The 20,025-nt window shown below is 34.5% G+C and overlaps 1 protein-coding gene and 1 long non-coding RNA gene across 3 annotated transcripts in view; one reads left to right on the top strand and one right to left on the bottom strand.

Annotated features, from left to right (window-relative positions):
- The window catches only part of LOC138989170 (uncharacterized), an 83,529-nt gene that overhangs the window by 22,840 nt on the left and 40,664 nt on the right, over window positions 1-20,025 (bottom strand). The window lies entirely within an intron of this gene.
- LOC102286665 (large ribosomal subunit protein uL23) lies at window positions 15,871-16,325 on the top strand. Its single transcript, XM_005897677.3, has one exon. The coding sequence runs from the start codon at window positions 15,884-15,886 to the stop codon at window positions 16,292-16,294; it is 411 nt and encodes a 136-aa protein (XP_005897739.2). The 5' UTR covers window positions 15,871-15,883; the 3' UTR covers window positions 16,295-16,325.

The following is a 20,025-nucleotide window of genomic DNA, read 5'->3' as shown; positions in this document are numbered from 1 at the left end:
GTTTTTTTTTTGTTTTTTTTTTTTAAGTGAAGTAGTGTTAGCTCAGTTTCCAAAAAGTGATAATTTACCAGCAAACAGTCTGGTTTGTCCACATGGAAACAGGCTTGGCAGTACTTAGAAGGGGGACCAAACAGAATTGTACAAATTACCTAAGTGTCAACCCCAACCTATTTATTTGATTAAATCAATCTCATGGCACTTTCAACTTCCTTAACAAATAAAGGCACAAAAACTGAGTTAGGTCAATCACCCTTCTTGGTTTTTGTCTTGGGGGATTTATTTTGTTCACAAGCAAAAGAATGTAAAGTTAGCTTTTCTAACTTGTATTCAAGCATTTAACAATGTGAAGCAAATCCAACACATCAGCAGAAACCATTAACTTTAAAATGAACCCTGAAGGAATTTAAATAAGGGCTGTGTCCTCAAATGATATCCTATGTTACAGGTGTGGTATTACATCGGCCAAAAAAAAAAAAAAAAAAAAAACCTGCTTACTGAACTAAAAACTGAAGCAATGCAGTCATGGGAATGATGATCTAGTATATTTTTTTAAGATCATGAATTTTGTATTTGCGATTAGAAGAACATCAGAATGAAGAAAAAACTATACAGTGAGTTCCATGCTATCGTAGACTTATCATTGAAGGAAATTCAAAATATCACTGTTTAATACCTTATCTGTTTCACAAATACCCTTCCAAGTGGTATCGTCTTCTCTAAGGGCAAGGGCTAGCTCACTGCCATCTAGGATAGCCTATGTTATCATTAACTTAATTTATTAAAATACTTTGTCCAAATCTATTGCCTTGAGATTTCTATCCATGGTGCAATTGTATTTCTTATGACCATACATATATCTATTCTGTTTATATGAAAAACTTTCCAATATAATTAATTTATAACTTCTCATTTATATAGGCTAAATCCTGTTACTTTTCAATTAATTCTCTGTGTGATGCCAAGGACTCTTCACCATTATCATTTTCCTTTTCTACATACGACAGCATATCTACATTTATAAGGTTTAGATTTACATAGAAAATAGAATACATTTTTTCAGGCTTTATTTCCTGGTTTGCTTTATTCATTGATGTTTCTTATAAAATATTTATTAATGTAGATTGCATGTACAAAGGGAACAATACAAAGTTTTCTTTGATTAACACAGTGAAAATATTCATATTTTATATAAATCAGTGACAATTTATTGAATATGTAAGTGCAGAAACTTTTACTATGGATAAGTCTAATAATTATAAAGATTTTAATTTTCCCAAATTAATTAGTGGAATTAACATAATTTCACTACTAAACCTTACCGTTTTTTTTCTTGGAACCTTATAATGAGACAATAGATATTATCTGGAAACATAAACAGGTAAGGATGTCAAAGAATATTTAAAAAGCAAAAGTAGACATAGTTTAAATATTTCTCTAAATTAAAAAAATATTGTGCTCAATAAAATATATGTGCAAAATAGATAATAGGCAATAAAATAGACTGCAAATAACATATTTTGAAGACGTCTGCAAATAAATAAGGAACTTGGGGGTTATTTAATAATATATCTAGAATAAATTGTTTCAAAATTTAGAAAAAAATAACTTCCCAAGATATACCAAAATTATATACATTTAAAGAGTTAGATACATAAGAATAAATTCAGGTTGTTTTCTGAAGTTATATTTTATAATTTTTGAAGCCATAAATAAACTATAAAATGTACTTGAAATTTCCTCCTTCCCAAGTCCAGGTAGCATGGTGGAGCAATATAGTGGACTAGTATAATATTACAAAGAATTTTAAGATAACCAGAGTACCTGCCAACTACTGGAATAAAGATCAAAAAAATAACATATCTCAGGGTCAAAACAATAAATGTGTATTGCAGTCTATCTCATTCAAAACAAACTCTTTTTTCCTTTGCCGATGAGGATTGACAATAATACATTCTGCAGTTCAATAGCTGCATACTAAGTGTTAGAGACTATCCGGGTCTATTTAAAAAGGATCCGCTGCAATGGGTACTGCCATCTGGTGAGGGTTACCATATTCTCTGTTATCTGTCATTACCCCTCTGAGTTTGGGGGCATGGTACTGCTGAACTGAATGGGGGCAGGGTCACCACTCCAGCCTATTTTATATCTTTGATGATTATATTTACCTCTGCAGTTCCTTCTGGGATGTGGTAATACAGTTGGCTTACTATCCTGGCAGTGTGATGGGACAGTTTCAGGAGCTTTCACTTGGTATTTCTTACCGTAATATAATTTGTTCCACAGTCAAGATAATCAATATGAGGGTTCAACTAGCTTATAAATATATGCATGCCAATTATGTTCTGGGGATCATGGATACAACCTGAGGATGCATCCAAGGACCTGTCCTACATACAGTAACTCGGATTTGGACCATAATTCCATTTATCACCTGCTTCCCTAAGTCCTCAGCCTAAAATGACAAATACAAAGCATTTGAGATCTCATGTTTTAGATCCAATGACAGTTCAGATTTCATAATTACCCTACAAACATAGGCTGACTCTCATATGGTTATGTAACTCTGGGTTACACACCTATATTATCCAGCAAAACTTAAGGTCAGAACTTTATTTAAAAAAGATCCCAAGTTGATAGTGTACCCAGTTATCTGGCCAAGGGAAACATAAATTATCTTTGGAAGAATACAGAATCAATGTAGTCCTCAAAATTTTCCATGGGTATTTTTCAGAACAAGAGCTTGCAATTCTAAGGTGTTCCCTTCTCTCCAATTTTATTGGAAGAGCTTGAGAAAGATCTGTGTTAATTTTTTTAAATGTTTAGTAAAATTCACAAGTAGGATGTTTATGATTAACAAGTGGGAGGTTTATGATTACAGCTTCAACATCATTACTCACTATTAGTCTCTTCAGATTTTCTGTTTCTTTATGATTCAGTCTTTCCAAATTCTATGTTTCTTGGAATTCATCTATTTCATCTAGGTTATCCAAATTTTGTGGGTATACTTTTCATATTAGTATGAATCTTTGAATTTCTTAAGTTTTAGTGTCTCCTGTTTTATTCACAATCTTGTTTATTTGAGTCTTTCCACTCTCTCTCTCTCTTTTTTTTTTTTTTTTTGATTAAGCTAGCTAAAGGGTTATCAATACACTTCCCCTTTTCAAAAAACTAACACTTATATTTGCTAATATTTTCTATTGCTTTTCTAGTTTCTATTTTATCTTGAAATACTAAAAATTCATTTTTAAAAGTTAAAACAATATATGTTGAAGTTGTAGGCTCAAGTCAAGCATCAACCACCACAAAAGTTAAAACCTATTTGAACTCCACAGACCCAGTTAGATTTCACATGGGAATGACCCTGTTTAACTTTAAAACTAATATATATGCAATGATTTCAATATCATTATCAACACAAGGAATCTGAGCTTCCATCTTGCACTCAGACTAAAGTCACCAGCAGGGTAAACCCAGAGTAAACAAAAACAGTTTTCTAGGCATGCCTCATATAATACTAGACTTAAGCAAAATGTGTGTGTGTGTGTGTGTGTGTGTGTGTGTGTGTGTTCGTGCGCTCATGCTCAGTTGTGTCTGACTCTTTGCAACCCCATGGACTTTAGCCAGCCAGGGTCCTGTGTCCATAGAATTTTCCAAGCAAGAATACTAGAGTGGGAAGATGTCTGGGTATTAATTCCAACTCATCTTTAGACAGGTTATCTTCCTTGTCAAGGCCACAGTTTATTCTGATGTAAAATAAGTGGGTTAAAATAAAATTTGGGTACTGAAAATATGACCAGTAGGACAAATATAGTTTGTCTATCCCATGGTAGTGAATCACCTGATATTTTTAGGACACCTTAGAAGTCTTAATTTGCTGTTAGAGCTCATCTAATATGGGAGTTTGAACTGATTAAGCATTTAAACCCTAAACTACTGCTTCTGGAAAATGAGAAAAAAAGAGAAAGAACTGCAAAAACTTTCCCCAGGAATTATCATCTCTGCAATGAGAGACATGTTTTCATATCTGCTTGCCCTGCCTGATGAGACTTATCCCACAAAAAGAGGTTTTAAATGTCACTTTTGTTTCACAGTATAAGCAATATGTCAATTTTGTACTGAAGAGGCAGACAAACAGTGGTCAGATTAGAGAAATAAAGAGCCACTCATCCTAAAGTTCCAATAGAATGACATTATATATTAGTTAAAGCATTTTACCATTTGTAATTTGGACATTAAATTATATAAGTGAGTGGAAATAATTTATCAGACATAATAATAACACAATCTTTGGCAGATTTTTAAAATTAATCTCCCTGTCATATCTCATAAACTTAAAAACATGAAATATTTTTTAAACAATTTTTAACTAAAGTGAGGAGGGTGATTCATTTTGGACATTTACTTCGCATCTTACATTTTAAGGTCTTAGAACATTCAATTTCATGGGAATTACTTTGTCCCTTAAAATTCAGGTATTTCTTAGGGTCAAAGAAGTCAAATAATTAAGGAACAACTTGCTTCTTGGACTTAGTTTTTGATCTTGCTTGTTTGGAATGCAAGCAAGGACTTGGATTACTTTTGAACCAGCTCATACCAATTTCACAATCTCCTGCTCTGGCATATCTAAGGAAAGTGGTTTTATTAGATATAAAAAGCTACTCATCCAACTAATCATATAAGATTTATTTCTGAAAATGTGTTTGGGGATGTTGAGTGTGAAGTTTAAAAGATTTTAGCTTCTTTTAGAATCTTAAAATCAAAGAATATTTTTATAACTTTTGCTCTCCTTAGAGATATAGCATTTAAGAGTCTCAAGAGGAAAAGCTTATTTTTTTTTCTCATACTTTTAAAGCACAGTTTGGAAAATATACACTTTAAAATTTTGTATTTGGAAATAATCTCAATTTACAAAGAGTTAAGAGTTACAAAATAAACATAGTACAAAGAACATATATATAAGTTTAACCCCAGTTCATCTGTTAACATTTTATCCCATTTGCTTATTGATTCTCCCTCCCTCTCTGTCTCCTCCACACTCCCCTCCCATTCTCCTCTCTTCTGTCTAACTTCTCCTGAAATAAGGGTTTTATTTTCCTGTTCAAGCTGACTGTATTTACTACTGTGGAAGTAATAAAAGGAAGTGGGGGCATTTTTGATGAAAACAAGAATATGATCTTGCAAAGCAAAAGTCTCAGATGTTTTTGCAGAAATTCCAGGGAATAGAGGCATCTTTTTTATGACAAGGGAAAAGAAACTGCCTCTACCAGAACAGAATATACAGGAGAATCCCGAGGTTAGAAGTGTGAAGCTCATTCAATCAAATGTTCCCACCAAGGCCTCAAGTCTCATTCTTTTTTCTATTAGCACCAAGTCTTTTACATGAGACCTAGAAAAGTCATAGAATTAGTTGTAACTGTGCTACTTTTATCATTAAAAGTTGAGCCTCTGCCTTGTATCTACAGGAGATATCCTCATGGAGGTTTTTCTTTTTTTTTTTTTCAAACTACCTGAGTCTATTACTTTATTTTTTAAGCTTTGAAAGTTGTAAATAAAAGCCAGTCAAATGACAATCTTAAGAATTACCATTGTCCCTACCATGATATTTAAATATCCACCTTTTAAAACTGTTCCTGAAGCTGAAGCTTTTGCCTACACCCTATTTTAATCTACATATCTTTGGTAAGACTCTTACTGAATGAATATAAGTCTGTGGCATGCAAGAGTTATTGTCATCCCATTTACCACTAGCAATGAAGTCCTTACTGCTTGCTGGTGAGTATTTTAGTTTTAGAATCAAAGGTAATAATTACATCCTGCTTCTCAGATATCATGCAGCAAGAAGGGAATGAAATGAAATATTTAGTGTTGACAGAAAAAAATATGAACTTAGAATTCTGTACCCTACAAAACTATATTTTAGAAATGAAGGAGAAATTCAGGTTTTCTCAAACAAATATTGAGGGAATTTCTTGCTTTTCAAAAAAAGATGTTAAAAGAAGTTCTTTAGAGATAAGGAAAATAATATTGGTCAGAAACTCAACATAAAGAAAAGAGGAGACTCAAAAAAGAAAAAATAAAAGTAAAATCAAAACTTTTATTAGTTTTATTTTTAACTTATCAAAGAAAACAGTGTATTCAAAATAATAAAAGCAACAATGTATTCAATGCTTATAGCTTATGTGTAACTGAAATTAATGAGAGCAATGATACAGGGGATGGTAGTAAAGAATGATAATTATTTGCTATATTTGTACTTGCACTACATGTGAAGTGATATATTGTTATTTGAAAGAGGACTTGTATTTGTTTCAAATGTATATTGCAAACTCAAGGGCAATCACCAAAGAAAGTAAACAAATTATAACTGATACGCTAAGAAAGGAAAGAAAATGGAAACCTATTAAGTGCTCAATCTAAAAAGAGAATCAATGAAATAAAAAGCTGATTCTTTGAAAAGATTGATAAAATGAATAAGCCTAATTATAGAATGAAAATGTATAAATACTGTTTTGGTGAAATTTCTCTTGCAGCACACTCAAAATACTTCTACTTAAATATTTACATTTCTTCACTATTGCAAAAAAAATCCAGGAAACATTTGGCTTGTCCAAAAAAAAAAAAAAAAACAAACATTAATCTTTTTACTACCACTTATGCTGTTGAAAAGAGATAACTAATATTCATGATGAATTATACAAAAGTACTAGCTGACAGATTTCCAGAATTCATATCTTTTCCATTTAGATGTCTAGCACCAAACTGTCTTGACATTCTTATAAAGATTTGAGGGAAAATGGCCTAAGAATTTGTTTACTTGTAAGTATGATGGGATTTAATCTCGGTAGTTGAGTAGGTGGGCGATTCTGCAAATGCTTTGCCATGCAGCAAATATATTCATACATCCACCTAAATAAAAACTGTTGAATTTAAGTTAATGTCCTTTTTCTTTTCCATCTCTCCCCTACAAGACATCACATACACTTTGCTGAATATTCAAAATTGAGAATATCTCACCTTTGGAAACAAAATTTCTGCTTGAAGTTCTTACTTTATAAATCTTTCAAAAAAGCTTGTTTTCAAAAATACTTAAACAGATCTGCAGATGGCAGAGATTTCACATTTTCGTAGATGACACATGGTTTTTTCAGTAAGAGAATCTTATGATGATATAGCTCATTTTACATATAGCATTATGAACTTATTCTATAAAACTTATGTGTGAGAAATGCCACATTTACATTTTTTCCCTAGGTTAAATTAAACCTAGCTCTGAGACCTTATCGCCCATGCTAGTAAAGTATCCAGTACCACTCATGATGGTGTATATCAAGCTTACTTGGTGTCAGGACAGTGGAAACATGCATGATCCTTTTGCTATTGTGATCACATGGTTAGCTCTTCTCAACTAGAAAATATCACTTTTGAATGTTAGGACTGTATCTTTTTCTTGGTCAAAGACTGTGCTCCTGGCTCAGCAGCACTGCTATTGTTACTTATAAAGAGTGGTACCAAAAAACCATTCTGCACATGCAATAGCCTGACCTCTTACAGGAGTCCAGCCAAACTCTGTATGGCATAGATTGCAAGTTGCCGTCACCTCTAAATTCTCTGCCACTTCCATAATTCTTCAAAGAGAATCCAACTCTCCTTCCAAGTCTGGCTGTATTTCTCTCACTGACCAAATACTTGTCTCTTTCCTTTCTTCGCCTTCAATGAAACGTCAGCTTAATTTCTTCCTCAGAGGCCCGGATAGGGTCATTCTTCAACAATTAACACGTCACATCACATACATAGCCATTAATAACACATACACCCCAGCAGTGAAAGTGCCAAGTACTAGCCATTGGATCAACTAATGAACTCCCTATCACATTATTCAGAGGGAAGAAGCCTTGTGCCATCTTCTCAGATGTTGAGAAGTATAAAAATACTTCAGGTAAAAGAAGGATAAAAACATGAAGAAAACATGAAGAAAAAAACATGGACTATAAGACCTAAGGAAAACAAAAATGAAAATTTCTTATTAAAAGGGTAAAATGTACTGCAAAATGGCATTATTTTTCCAATTCATCACTATGATTTAGAGGCCTACATTTTATAGTCAAAAGATTACATGAAAAAATTCTAATTAAAAAATTATTCATCCCATGATTTTAACTTTCAAAAAATTTAATTTCAAGAAACTTGAGCTGAATCAATCCAGCATATTTGAACCGTACAATTTGGTTTTGTTCACTTGCAGTTTCCATCTGGGATCGAAATATACTCTGCCAAAGAAAGCCTAGGAAGGTGGCTTATATGGGTTTCCCATCTGGGATCTCTGATACTCGGCCAGCAGTCTCCTGGGAGACCTTGCATTGGGTCATAGCCAGATTCAGGGCTGTTATTTTGAGTGTTTAATGTTAGCATAAAACCAAATGAAAATTAAATAAGGTGTGGAACAGGACAGGGCCTTCTCCAGTGGGTGAGCAGCACATCTTTTGGGATCAGCCATTCGATGCTGGAGTTAGCTATTTATCATGGGTTTGACCTTTGGCCAATTACTTAATTCCTTTAAACCTAAAGTTCATCATATGCAGTTATAAACGAAGCATTTATCACAATAGTGTGTGTTAGTAGCTCAGTTGTGTCTGACTCTTTGCAACCCCAAGGACTGTTGCCCACAAGGCTTTTCTGTCTATGGAATTCTCCAGGCAAATATACTGGAGTGGGTAGCCTTTCCCTTCTCTAGGGTATCTTTCTGACCCAGGGATCAAACCTGGGTGTCCTGCGTTACAGGAAGATTCTTTACCATCCGAACCACCAGGGAATACTTATTACCTAATAGAACTCAATAAATAATATATTTGCTAATTAACTCTAATTATTAATGCCAATAGATTGAATATTCAAGTTTGTCATTTTTTGTCATTTCTAAGGTATTGTCTCAGAGAAGGTGATGGCACCCCACTCCAGTACTCTTGCCTGGAAAATCCCACCGACGGAGGAGCCTGGTAGGCTGCAGTCCATGGGGTTGCGAAGAGTCGGACACGACTGAGTGACTTGCCTTTCACTTTTCACTTTCATGCATTGGAGAAGGATATGGTAGCCTACTCCAGTGTTCTTGCCTGGAGAATTCCAGGGACAGGGGAGCCTGGTGGGCTGCCGTCTATGGGGTCACACAGAGTCGGACACGACTGAAGTGACTTATTAAGGTATTGTCTAAACAATGCTATAGAAATAACACAAGTGAAAAGTAAAAAAAAAAAAACAGAAATCACCGAAAATTTCATTCACCATCTTAAAAGTCAGGCACAAGTTCTTATTTTTTTTTAATTATTAGTATCCATATGTATGCTAACAATATTTATATAGTGAAAGCACACTATAATACAACTTCAAAAGTCGATAAAATTTCACTTTCCTCTAAACAGGGAACATATTCAGTGTGATATACCTTTTGTGTAATACATATTATTGAGTTGAATAAGAATTTTAAGAGTAGTCTCTGTAGCCAATATTTTTAATGAGTGGACTATAATTTACCTAACTAAATTCATTATAGCCATAACCATAGTTTCCAGTCTGCAAAAAAAGCGTCCTAATTTATGACTGTTATATAGATCATTGAATATCTGTTAATTTTAGTGCTAGTTTTCTCTTTAAATAGTGTCTCAACTTGAATAAATTATTTTGGTTAACTTCTTATTTTATAAATAACATTGTGAAGGACATCTTTTCATATATAGTTTTTACTCCTCTGGCATTATTCCTCTGGGAGAAATTAACAAGATTAGGATTTAGTCAGGTGGAGATATTACAAAACAAACTGTAAACTCTTCCGTTTTGTGTGATTCTTTTAATAAAGAAAATGATAATCTGTTCATTTTCTTATAATTTCTCTTTAATTATGTTCTGTCATCAAAGTTCAGGTGGAATTAGTCAAATTGTCCGTCTGTCTGTGGTTTCTCTACAAATGGATTTTAGGATCTATCAAAAACAACCAAGGCGAAAATGTCTATTCTCTATAAAACTTTATTTTACAAGTAGCTTCCAAACTGTGGTTTGATTGATCAACGTATGCATGAGCTAAAGTAAGTATTAATTTTCCACATTTCCTTATTTTTATGAATTAAATTAAAATATCTTATAAACTCCCAACTCAGGAATGTCAAAAAGTTGATTATCAATGTTTAAAGGACTCCTATCCTTCTTTGGCACCTACATGGTCCTAACTAATAGGCTCATATGGAGAAGTCTTAATAGTCTGGGTTATTTCCATCACTATCATTGTTTTCTTTGGTTTCTCAGGAACTGTGTTGTGAAGTATAACTTTCATGGTTGATGTCTTCCTGGAACACAGGGATCTTCAACTTTCCACTACAACTGGAGTTCTTTGAGTATAGCTTCTAAAGGAAAATGCATGGCTATTTTCTCTTTGATTGGCAGGGAGACCACACCTAGTCGGTTTCCAGGGTTACTCTATGTTTTAGTCATCTATGACAAATCGCCATAAACTTAGTATCTTAAACAACAAACATTTATTTCTCATGATTCTGGAGGCTGAAAAGTTCAAGACCAAGACTTCTGGCTGGCAGACCCAGTGTCTGGTAAAGCCTGCTTCTTGGTTTGCAGATGGGTGTATCCTCATATGGTAGAGAACAGAGAGAGAGAGAGGGAGCAAATGCTTCAATCTCTTCTTACAAGGACACTAATCCTATTTATGAGGTCTCCACCTTAATGACCAATTACATCCCAAGACATCACCTCCTAAAACAATCACATTGGGGGTTAGGATTTCAACAGATGAATTTGGGGAGCAGAGACACAAACTTTTTGATAACGTTCTCCTTTTGTCTAGTTCCCAGGGCTTCCTTGTGAATAATTCTACCTAATTCCCTCAAGGGCATACGTCTTGCAGAATACTGTCAGTGCATTTTGGGTTTATCTTCCAGAGCAGCTCTAATTCCATTTGAAGTACATAAAGCACACAATGCTATTAATTACTCTTAATGGGGAAGATAGGCTAGAACTAAATATCTCCAAAGCCTAGTTGCCATCTGGAGGGTGAAGAATGGAATAAATGCTAGATGCTTTATTTTTTGTTGTTGAGATAATATTAGTTTGATAATAATATTAGTGATAATAATGCTTTTAAATGATATCAATTGAATCTTTTTATTTTTTTGCTTTTTCCTTTACATATCATAATTTATTTGCCAGCTATAAGAAGCCCTGTTAGGTGCTGTGAGGAATCTGATACTTACGTGGGATGGTGGATGGGATCAAGGTAAAACTTTATGAAGTGGTCTTAAGAGAATCACTTTCTATTAAGTAGCTTAGAATCTAGTCTAGTGGTTGAAAGCAGGCTCTATGGATTCAGATCCCAGCTCTGTCACTTACTATCTGTGGTCAAATCAGTTGATTTCTCCATACTTTAGTTCTCTTGTCTGTCAAATGGTTAACAATGACCTTCTGGGATTGTTATGAAGATTGTATGTTAATATGTATTATAATATTGTTAATATGATGGTAAAAGGAACTTAGAAGAATATATGATGCATAATAAATTTTAACTATAATATGGTGTGAAAAGCACAAACAATATATAAAAGGAAAATGAAAGAGAAATTAGATTCTCCTGGGAGGAACAGCAATGTTCTCACACAGGAATAACTAAATTGATCTTTGAATAATGGGTAGAAATCAAAACAGGTAGAGGTAAGATCATTTCACATGAGAAAAGTGTAAGTACATAGAGGTTTGGGGTTTTTTTTTATTTGAAAAAAATTCCTTAGCCTCATATGTGAGGCAAATAGGATGCAAGAGAAGGTTTTCAAGTGATGCAGCATGATATTATGTTGGAAATACGAGTTGAGGCAATCAAAAAATCTTATACACCAAGTTAAAATACTATGATCTTACTCTCTTAGGTAACAAAACATTATCAGAGCTTTTCTGAGCAAGTAACAAATAGAGTCTTGCAGTTTTTATGGAAACTATAATAGCAATGCTATGCCTGGTTCGGAAGGGAAAGACACTGTAGACTGGTAGATTTCTGAAAGTGTTTGTGCGTGATGACTGAGCAGGGAGAGTTAAAGATAATGGTGGCTTTCTGGCTGAGTGACTGAAAGAATATTTATCCTATTAACTGAGCTAAGAAAAATACTGTACACATTGAGAATAATAAGTAAGGGAAGTCTGGCCTTTAGGGCTGTCAATCCTGTATGTTTCTACCAGTCTAAATTTGGCATGCAGATGGTACCATTATTATTATTGTTGCTTAACATTTACTGAGTGTCGACAGCAAGCTAAGCCTGGTGTGGAACATTGGAAGGCACGCATATCTCCACATTTCCACTCCCACCTCCATCTGGTCCCTTTGCTTTGTTATTGTCATATTTTCTCAGCACTTATAAGTTGGTCACTGGTTTGTTATTCATTTAATAATTACTAAGTATGAGATGGCATTCATTTATCAATCAGTAAGTCATAATAAATGGGTACATGGGCCTAATATTTTGTTTAAATAAGGGTTGCCGTACCTGTATTACTTAGTGCTTTGCAATTTTGTGACAAGGTTTGCATTTGTTGCTCATTTAGATCTTAAGAAAATATGAAGCCACTGTTTTGTTTCAAAATATTTAAAATCACAGAAACATGAATAGAATAATATTACAGATTAATATTATTAATAACGTTATCACCGCTTCAGACACACACATATACATTTTTTAAATAAAGAGAAAGAACATTATATTATCAGATAAATTCAAAATCGCTTTCTTTTTCTCTGCCCAGTACTAACTACCTCTCTCTATATAGCTTCCAGAAGTAATCACCATGAAAAACCTAACATATCTTATATCTTTCTAGCCAATTATATTGTACTTTTATTACCTATATGTGCATCTTCATAGAACATTTAGTATGATTTTGTGTATTTTAAATTTTTAATTAAATTATTTTATTCTGTGTGTTTAAATCTAAAAATTGTTCACTCAACATTTTATTCATGATCTTTACAATTAAGCTTAGCTATTGCCTATTAGTAAGTCTCTCAATTCAGGGATAAATTATAAATTATTTAGCCATTTTCCTGTTTGTAATATTTTGACTGCTTTTGATTTTTGCTATTGTAAACATTATTTCAACAAAAATCTTTGTATGTGTACCATGTGGCACATATACAAGGATTTTTTTCTAGCTATTAGAATTCAAATTACTAGGCCTTTGGATATTAATGCATATTCACATTTTTAACTGTAATCAATATCGCAAAATTTACTCTGTAATATGATTGTACTATTTCACACTTCTAGCAGCAATGTATCAGACTTTCTGTTTTCCACAGCATACACCATGATCTGGTATTGTTACCTTCTTTTCATTTTGCTAATCTTATGGTTGTAAAATGGAACATCATTACTGTAATATGTATTCCCCTGATTGCTAGTGAGAGTTAATATCTTTTTAAATCCTTATGGGGCTTCCCTGGTGGCTCAGATGTAAAGAATCTACCTGCAATGTGGAAGACCTGGGTTCGATCCCTGGGTTGGGAGGATCCTCTGAAGGAGGGCATGACAACCCACTCCAGTATTCTTGCCTGGAGAATCCCCACGGACAGAGGAGCCTGGTGGGCTACAGTCCATGGGGCCGCAGAGTCGGATACGACCGAGTGACTAAGCACATAAACACAGTTTATCCTTAAGAGCCATTCAATTTTCCTTGTTAGTGAACTGCCTTTTCATATATTTTGCCTACCTTCCTATTGAGTTATATTCCTATTAATTTTTAGCTGCTTAATTAAAATTTGATTGATATATAATAAAATGCATATATTTAAAGTATGCAAGTTCATAAGCTTTGGTGTAAATATATATCAGTGTAGTCAAGGTAATTATTGGTAGAAGCTTTTAACATATTCTTAGCAATAAATTTGTTTGTTAAATATTTTGTAATATATACTACCATGATCGGGCTTCCCTTATGGCTCAACTGGTAAAGAATCTGCCTGCAATGATGGAGACCTGGGTGTGATCCCTGGGTTGGCAAGATACCCTGGAGAAGGGAAAGGCTACCCACTCCAGTATTCTGGCCTAGAGAATTCCATGGACTACATAGTTCATGGGATCACAAAGAATCAGAGACAACTGAACGACTTTCACTTTCAGTTTTCACTACCATAATCTGGCTCATCATTCATCTTACTAGGTCGTCATTAGTCATAATAATTTAAAAACTTAATCTAGTTCTTTACTAGTCTAATTTTTAATGGATTTTGCTAATTTTGTATATCAAACTAATACTTTTTAAATCTAAGAGTTCAAAGTTATCTTACTGTTTTCCTCTAATAGTTTTAAAATATTTTTCTCATTTTAAAATAACTAATTCATGTGGATTTACCTTTTATGGGAAAAGGAATGAAACTTAATCTTTTCTATACAGATAGTTGTTCCAGCACACCATTTACTGAATTCCCTCTTCATTCCTCATTGATGGGTAACATCATTTCTATCATATATTAACAATTTTTTTGCATAAAAATTGTTTTGGAGAAGTCTAAACTCCAAACATTGTATTATTTCTCTATTCCTGGGTCAATAGCAGAGAGATATGATTGTTAATACCTTAAACTATCATATTAGGAAGGTTTCTCTCCAATTATTATTACTCCATATCTTACTGCCTGTTTTTATTCCTTAGTCTCCCAGTTCCATTCCCTCTCTCTCTCCCTCTCTTTTTTCCTACCTCTATCTCTATCTCTCTCTTTTTCTCTTATGATCTCAATCAGAATTGCATTAAATTAATAAATTAATTTTGAAGGATTGACATTTTAATATTAGTATTTTTCACTTGAGAATATTGTTTTCTATTTATTCAATCTAATTTTAGAGTTTTCAACTTTGTTTCACAAATCCCACTATGATTTATAATCTTTGTGTTATCTTAAATGACTTATCTTGTTCTATGACATTGTTATTTGGATGTGGCTGAAATATTTAAATTATATTTATTTTTGTGAGTTGACTAGATAACATGAAAATCCTATTGTATTTTCTGTGCCTTATCTTCATATTCTCATTGTTCTAAGTAAATGATATTAACTTTTTATTTTTAATATCTCTTTTCCTTTTATCTTGTTTCATGAGTATGAAATGGTAAGATATTGGCTGTTATTGACAATAGTGATTAATTCTTTCATTAATTAAAAGGCATCTCCAGGTTCATCTTAGAACATTATGTTTATGATTGTCAGTAGTAATTTCATTAATCACTTTAAGGAAATTTCCTCTATTCCTACTTTGCTAAAACATTCTTATTATTATTTTAAATTATCAATAAATGTTTAATTTTATTGAGTAGCTTTTTATTTATTAAGCTAATCTGAATATTTCTCAAATTTAATCTGCTAAAATACACAATTAAATCAATTACAGTTTCATTTGACTATAATTTCTCTCTTATGGTAAATCCCACTGACTGATGATATAATCCATGCACACACACACACACACACACACTATTGTATTAAAGTTGCTTAACTTCTTTAATACGTTTAGATTTTATGTTCATATGTAAAAATGTTCTATAATTTTTAAGTGTCATAGTTTTACCTGTCTCATAAAATTAGTTGCACCAGGTTCCCCTTTTTGAGTCTCTGCAATATTTAGTGTAATAAATAGTATGCAATTTTATTTTATTAACTTATGCTTTTATCTTCTACATTCCATGTACTTGTGTTTATTCTATGGTTCTTTTTCTGGCTTCTTGATTCAAACTTTAGCTCATTTACTTTCAATTTTTCTTTTTTCTTATCACAGACTTTTTTTTGTCTGCTAGCAAGTATTCAAGAGTTTTAAAAATTTATTTGAAGCCTGATAAATATACAGTTGTAAACTCCATGTTGAAGGCCAAGAAAGCAGTGTTGAAAGGTGTCCACAGCCACAAAAAAAAGAAGATCCGGACGTCGCCCACCTTCCGGCGGCCCAAAACACTGCGGCTCAGGAGGCAGCCCAAATATCCTCGGAAGAGTGCCCCTAGGAGAAACAAACTTGACCACTATGCCATCATCAAATTCCCCCTCACCATCGAGTCAGCCATGAAGAAAATAGAAGACAACAACACACTGGTATTCATTGTGGACGTCAAGGCCAACAAGCACCAAATTAAACAGGCTGTGAAGAAGCTCTATGACATTGACGTGGCTAAGGTCAATACTCTGATCAGGCCTGATGGAGAGAAGAAGGCATATGTTCGACTGGCTCCAGACTATGATGCTTTGGATGTTGCCAACAAAATTGGCATTATCTAAACTGAGTCCAGCTGGCTAATTCCAAATATAAAAGTTTTCACTATTAAAAAAAAAAAAAGAATTTATATTTTCTTTCTAGCATTCATGTAATTATATGTACATAATTAGATACAATATATATAAATTATATAAACACTAAATAATAAAATAGCATAAATATATGCATATTTATATATAATTGTCTTATACATAATTTTATATCTGCCAAGGCAGTTCAGGATAGTCACCTAAACAAATAATACTGAAACTATGATATTTTTCTACAAAAGAACTTTCAGTGTCACTTTGCACTATAAAAGATTAAGCTGAAATGAATGATAAACACAAATATCAAGTGTAAACATATAAAACTGATAGAAGAAAATTCTTGTGATCTTGGGTCAAACAACAATTTTAAAGCTACAACACAAAAATGATGACTGCAATTTTTTCAAAAAATTGATAAAATTGGACATCTTCAAAATAAAAGTCTTGCATTTCAAAAGACACTTTAGAAAAATAACAGAATAACTTTAGGCTATATGACAATATGCACAAAATATTTCTGATGAGGGACTTGTATTCTGAATATATAAAGACCTATTATAACTTAATAAGAAAATAGTTCAGAGTATACAGAAACTTAATCAAAGATGATGCACAGGTAGCAAGTAATACCATGAAAATCTGCTCACTACTATCAGTCATTGCTGCTGCTGCTGCTAAGTCACTTCAGTCGTGTCCGACTCTGTACAACCCCGTAGACAACAGCCCAACAGGCTCCTCTGTCCCTGGGATTCTCCAGGCAAGAACACTGGAGTGGGTTGCCATTTCCTTCTCCAATGCATGTGAAAAGTGAAAGTGAAGTCGCTCAGTCGTGTCCGACTCTTAGCGACCCCATGGACTGCAGCCCACCAGGCTCCTCTGTCCATGGGATTTTCCAGGCAAGAGTACTAGAGTGGGATGCCATTGCCTTCTCCAAATATCAGTCATTAACCACATGCAAATTTTAATCACAATGAAATATTACTACACTGTTATTAGAATGACTAAAATAGAACAGAGTACCAGGTACTGGCAAGAACGTGGAGCAACTGGAATATTTATATATTGTTGGGCTGCCGTCTGTGGGGTCGCACAGAGTCGGACACGACTGAAGCGACTTAGCGGCGGCGGCAGCAGCAGTGGGAATGCAAATTAGTATAGGCATGTGAAAAATCAGTTTTCTCCAACTTCGACAATGATTTGACTCAGAAATCTCACTCCTGTGTGCTTTCTCAAGAGAAATAAAATACATGTTCACAAAAAAAATTACAAAAAGGAAAAGAACTGTATGGGAAAGTTTATTGCAGTGTTGATAGTTGCCAAAAACTAGAAACAACGCAGATGTCCGTCAATTGTTAAATGGATAAACAAACTGTGGAACAGTATGCAATGCAATTCTATTCAGCAATAAAGTGGAAGGATTTATTGATGCATGCAGCACATGGGTAGCTAGCAAATACATGATGCTAAGTGAGAGAAGCCAAACTCAGAAAGCCACAAACTGTATTATTCCATTAATAAGATGTTCTGGCAAAGCCAAAATGGTAAGTACAAAAACAAAAAAGAACAGTGGTAACCAGGGTTTGGATGTGGGGACAGTAGGTTGACAAAGGAGCATTTGAGCAGTTTGGGGGTTGATGTAAATGGTGACTCTTTTTATTGTGCTAGTGGTTACACAACCACATGCATTTGTTAAAAATCATAGAATTGCACTTGGAAAAAAGAAAAGTTTATTGCACATGAATTATTTCCACAACAGATTTCCCAGCCCGGGGACATGGCAAAGGGACTGAGAACCCCCAGGGAATTTGACTTTGAAGGCCAGTGGGATTTGATTACAGAACTTACACAAGACTGAGGAAACAGACTCTTGGAAGGCAGAAGCAAAGCCTGTGCACACCAGGACCCAGGAGAAAGAAGCAATGACTCTGCAAGAGACTGACCCAGAAGTGCCTGTGAGTGTCCAGGAGTCTCTGGCGGAGGTGTGGGTCGACAGTGGCCTGTTGCAGGGTCAGGGGCATTGAATACCACAGTGCTTGCACAAGACCTTTTGAAGGAGGTCGCCATTATCTTCATTACCCCCACAATAGTTTGGTCTCAGGTCAAACAATAGGGAGGGAACACAGCAGCCCTGTCCACCAACAGAAAGTTGGATTAAAGATTTAATGAACATGGCCCCACCCATCAGAACAAGACCCACTTTCCCGCAATGTCAGTCTCTCCCATCAGGAAGCCTCCATAAAACTCTTATCATAATCCATCATAGGGCAGACAGAATGAAAACCACAATCACAGAAAACTATCAAACTGATCACATGGGCCACAGCCTTGTCTAACTCAATGAAACTATGATTCATGCCATGTGGGGCCACCAAAGACAGACAGGTCATGGTGGAGAGTTCTGAAAAAATGTGGTCCACTGGAGAAGGGAATGGCAAACCACTTCAGTATCCTTGCCTTGAGAACCCCATGATCAGTATGAAAAGGCAAAAAGATATGACACTGAAAGATAACGTCCCCAGGTCGGTAGGTGCCCAATATACTACTGGAGAAGAATATAGAAATAACTCCAGAAAGAGTGAAGAAACAAAGACAAAGAGAAAACAATGACCACTTGTTGAGGTGACTGGTGAGGGAAGTAAAATCTGATGTTTTAAAAAACAATATTGCATAGGAATCAGGAATGTTAGGTCCATGAATCAAGCTAAATTGGAAGTGGTCAAACAGATGGCAAGAGTGAACACAGACGTTTTAGGAATCAGTGGACTAAAACAGACTGGAACGGATTAATTTAATTCAGATAACCAGTGTATCTATTACAGTGGGCAAGAATCCCCTAGAAGAAATGGAGTAGCCTTCATAGTCAACAAAAGAGTCCAAAATGCAGTACTTGGATACAATCTCATAAACAAGAAAATGATCTTGGTTCATTTCCAAGGCAAACTATTTAATATCACAGCAATCCAAGTCTATGCCCCAACCAGTAATGCTGAAGATGCTGAAGGTGAATGGTTCTATGAAGACCTGCAAGACCTTCTAGAACTAACACCCAAAGAAGATGTCCTTTTCATCACTGGGGACTAGAATGCAAAAGTAAGAAGTAAAGGGATACTTGGAGTAACAGGCAAATTTGGCCTTGGAGGACAAGATGAAACAGGGAAAAGGCTAACAGAGTTTTGCCGAGAGAATGCACTGGTCATAGCAAACAGTCTCTTTCAACAAAAGAAAAGACAACTCTACATATGGACATCACCAGATGGTCAATACTGAAATCAGATTGATTATATTCTTTGCAGCCAAAGATGGAGAAGCTCTATACAGTCAGCAAAAACAAAACCAGGAGCTGACCGTGGCACAGATCACGAATTCCTCATTGCAAAATTCAGACTTAAATTGAAGAAAGTAGGGAAAACCACTAGACCATTCAGGTATGACCTAAATTGAATCCCCTATGATTATACAGTGGAAGTGAGAAATAGATTCAAGGGACTAGATCTGATAGACAGAGTGCCTGATGAACTATGGACAGAGGTTTGTGACATTGTAAAGGGGGCAGTGATAAAGACCATCTCCAAGAAAAAGAAATGCAAAAAGGCAAAACAGTTTTCTGAGAAGGCCTTACAAATAGCTAAGAAAAGAAGAGATGCTAAAGGCAAAGGAGAAAAGGAAAGATATACCCATCTGAATGCAGAGTTCCATAGAATAGC

The sequence above is a fragment of the Bos mutus genome, chromosome 1, assembly GCF_027580195.1.
Source record: "Bos mutus isolate GX-2022 chromosome 1, NWIPB_WYAK_1.1, whole genome shotgun sequence".
NCBI lineage: Eukaryota > Metazoa > Chordata > Mammalia > Artiodactyla > Bovidae > Bos > Bos mutus.
Note: the sequence above shows the minus strand (reverse complement) of the source record. Positions and strands in the feature narration are given on the sequence as shown.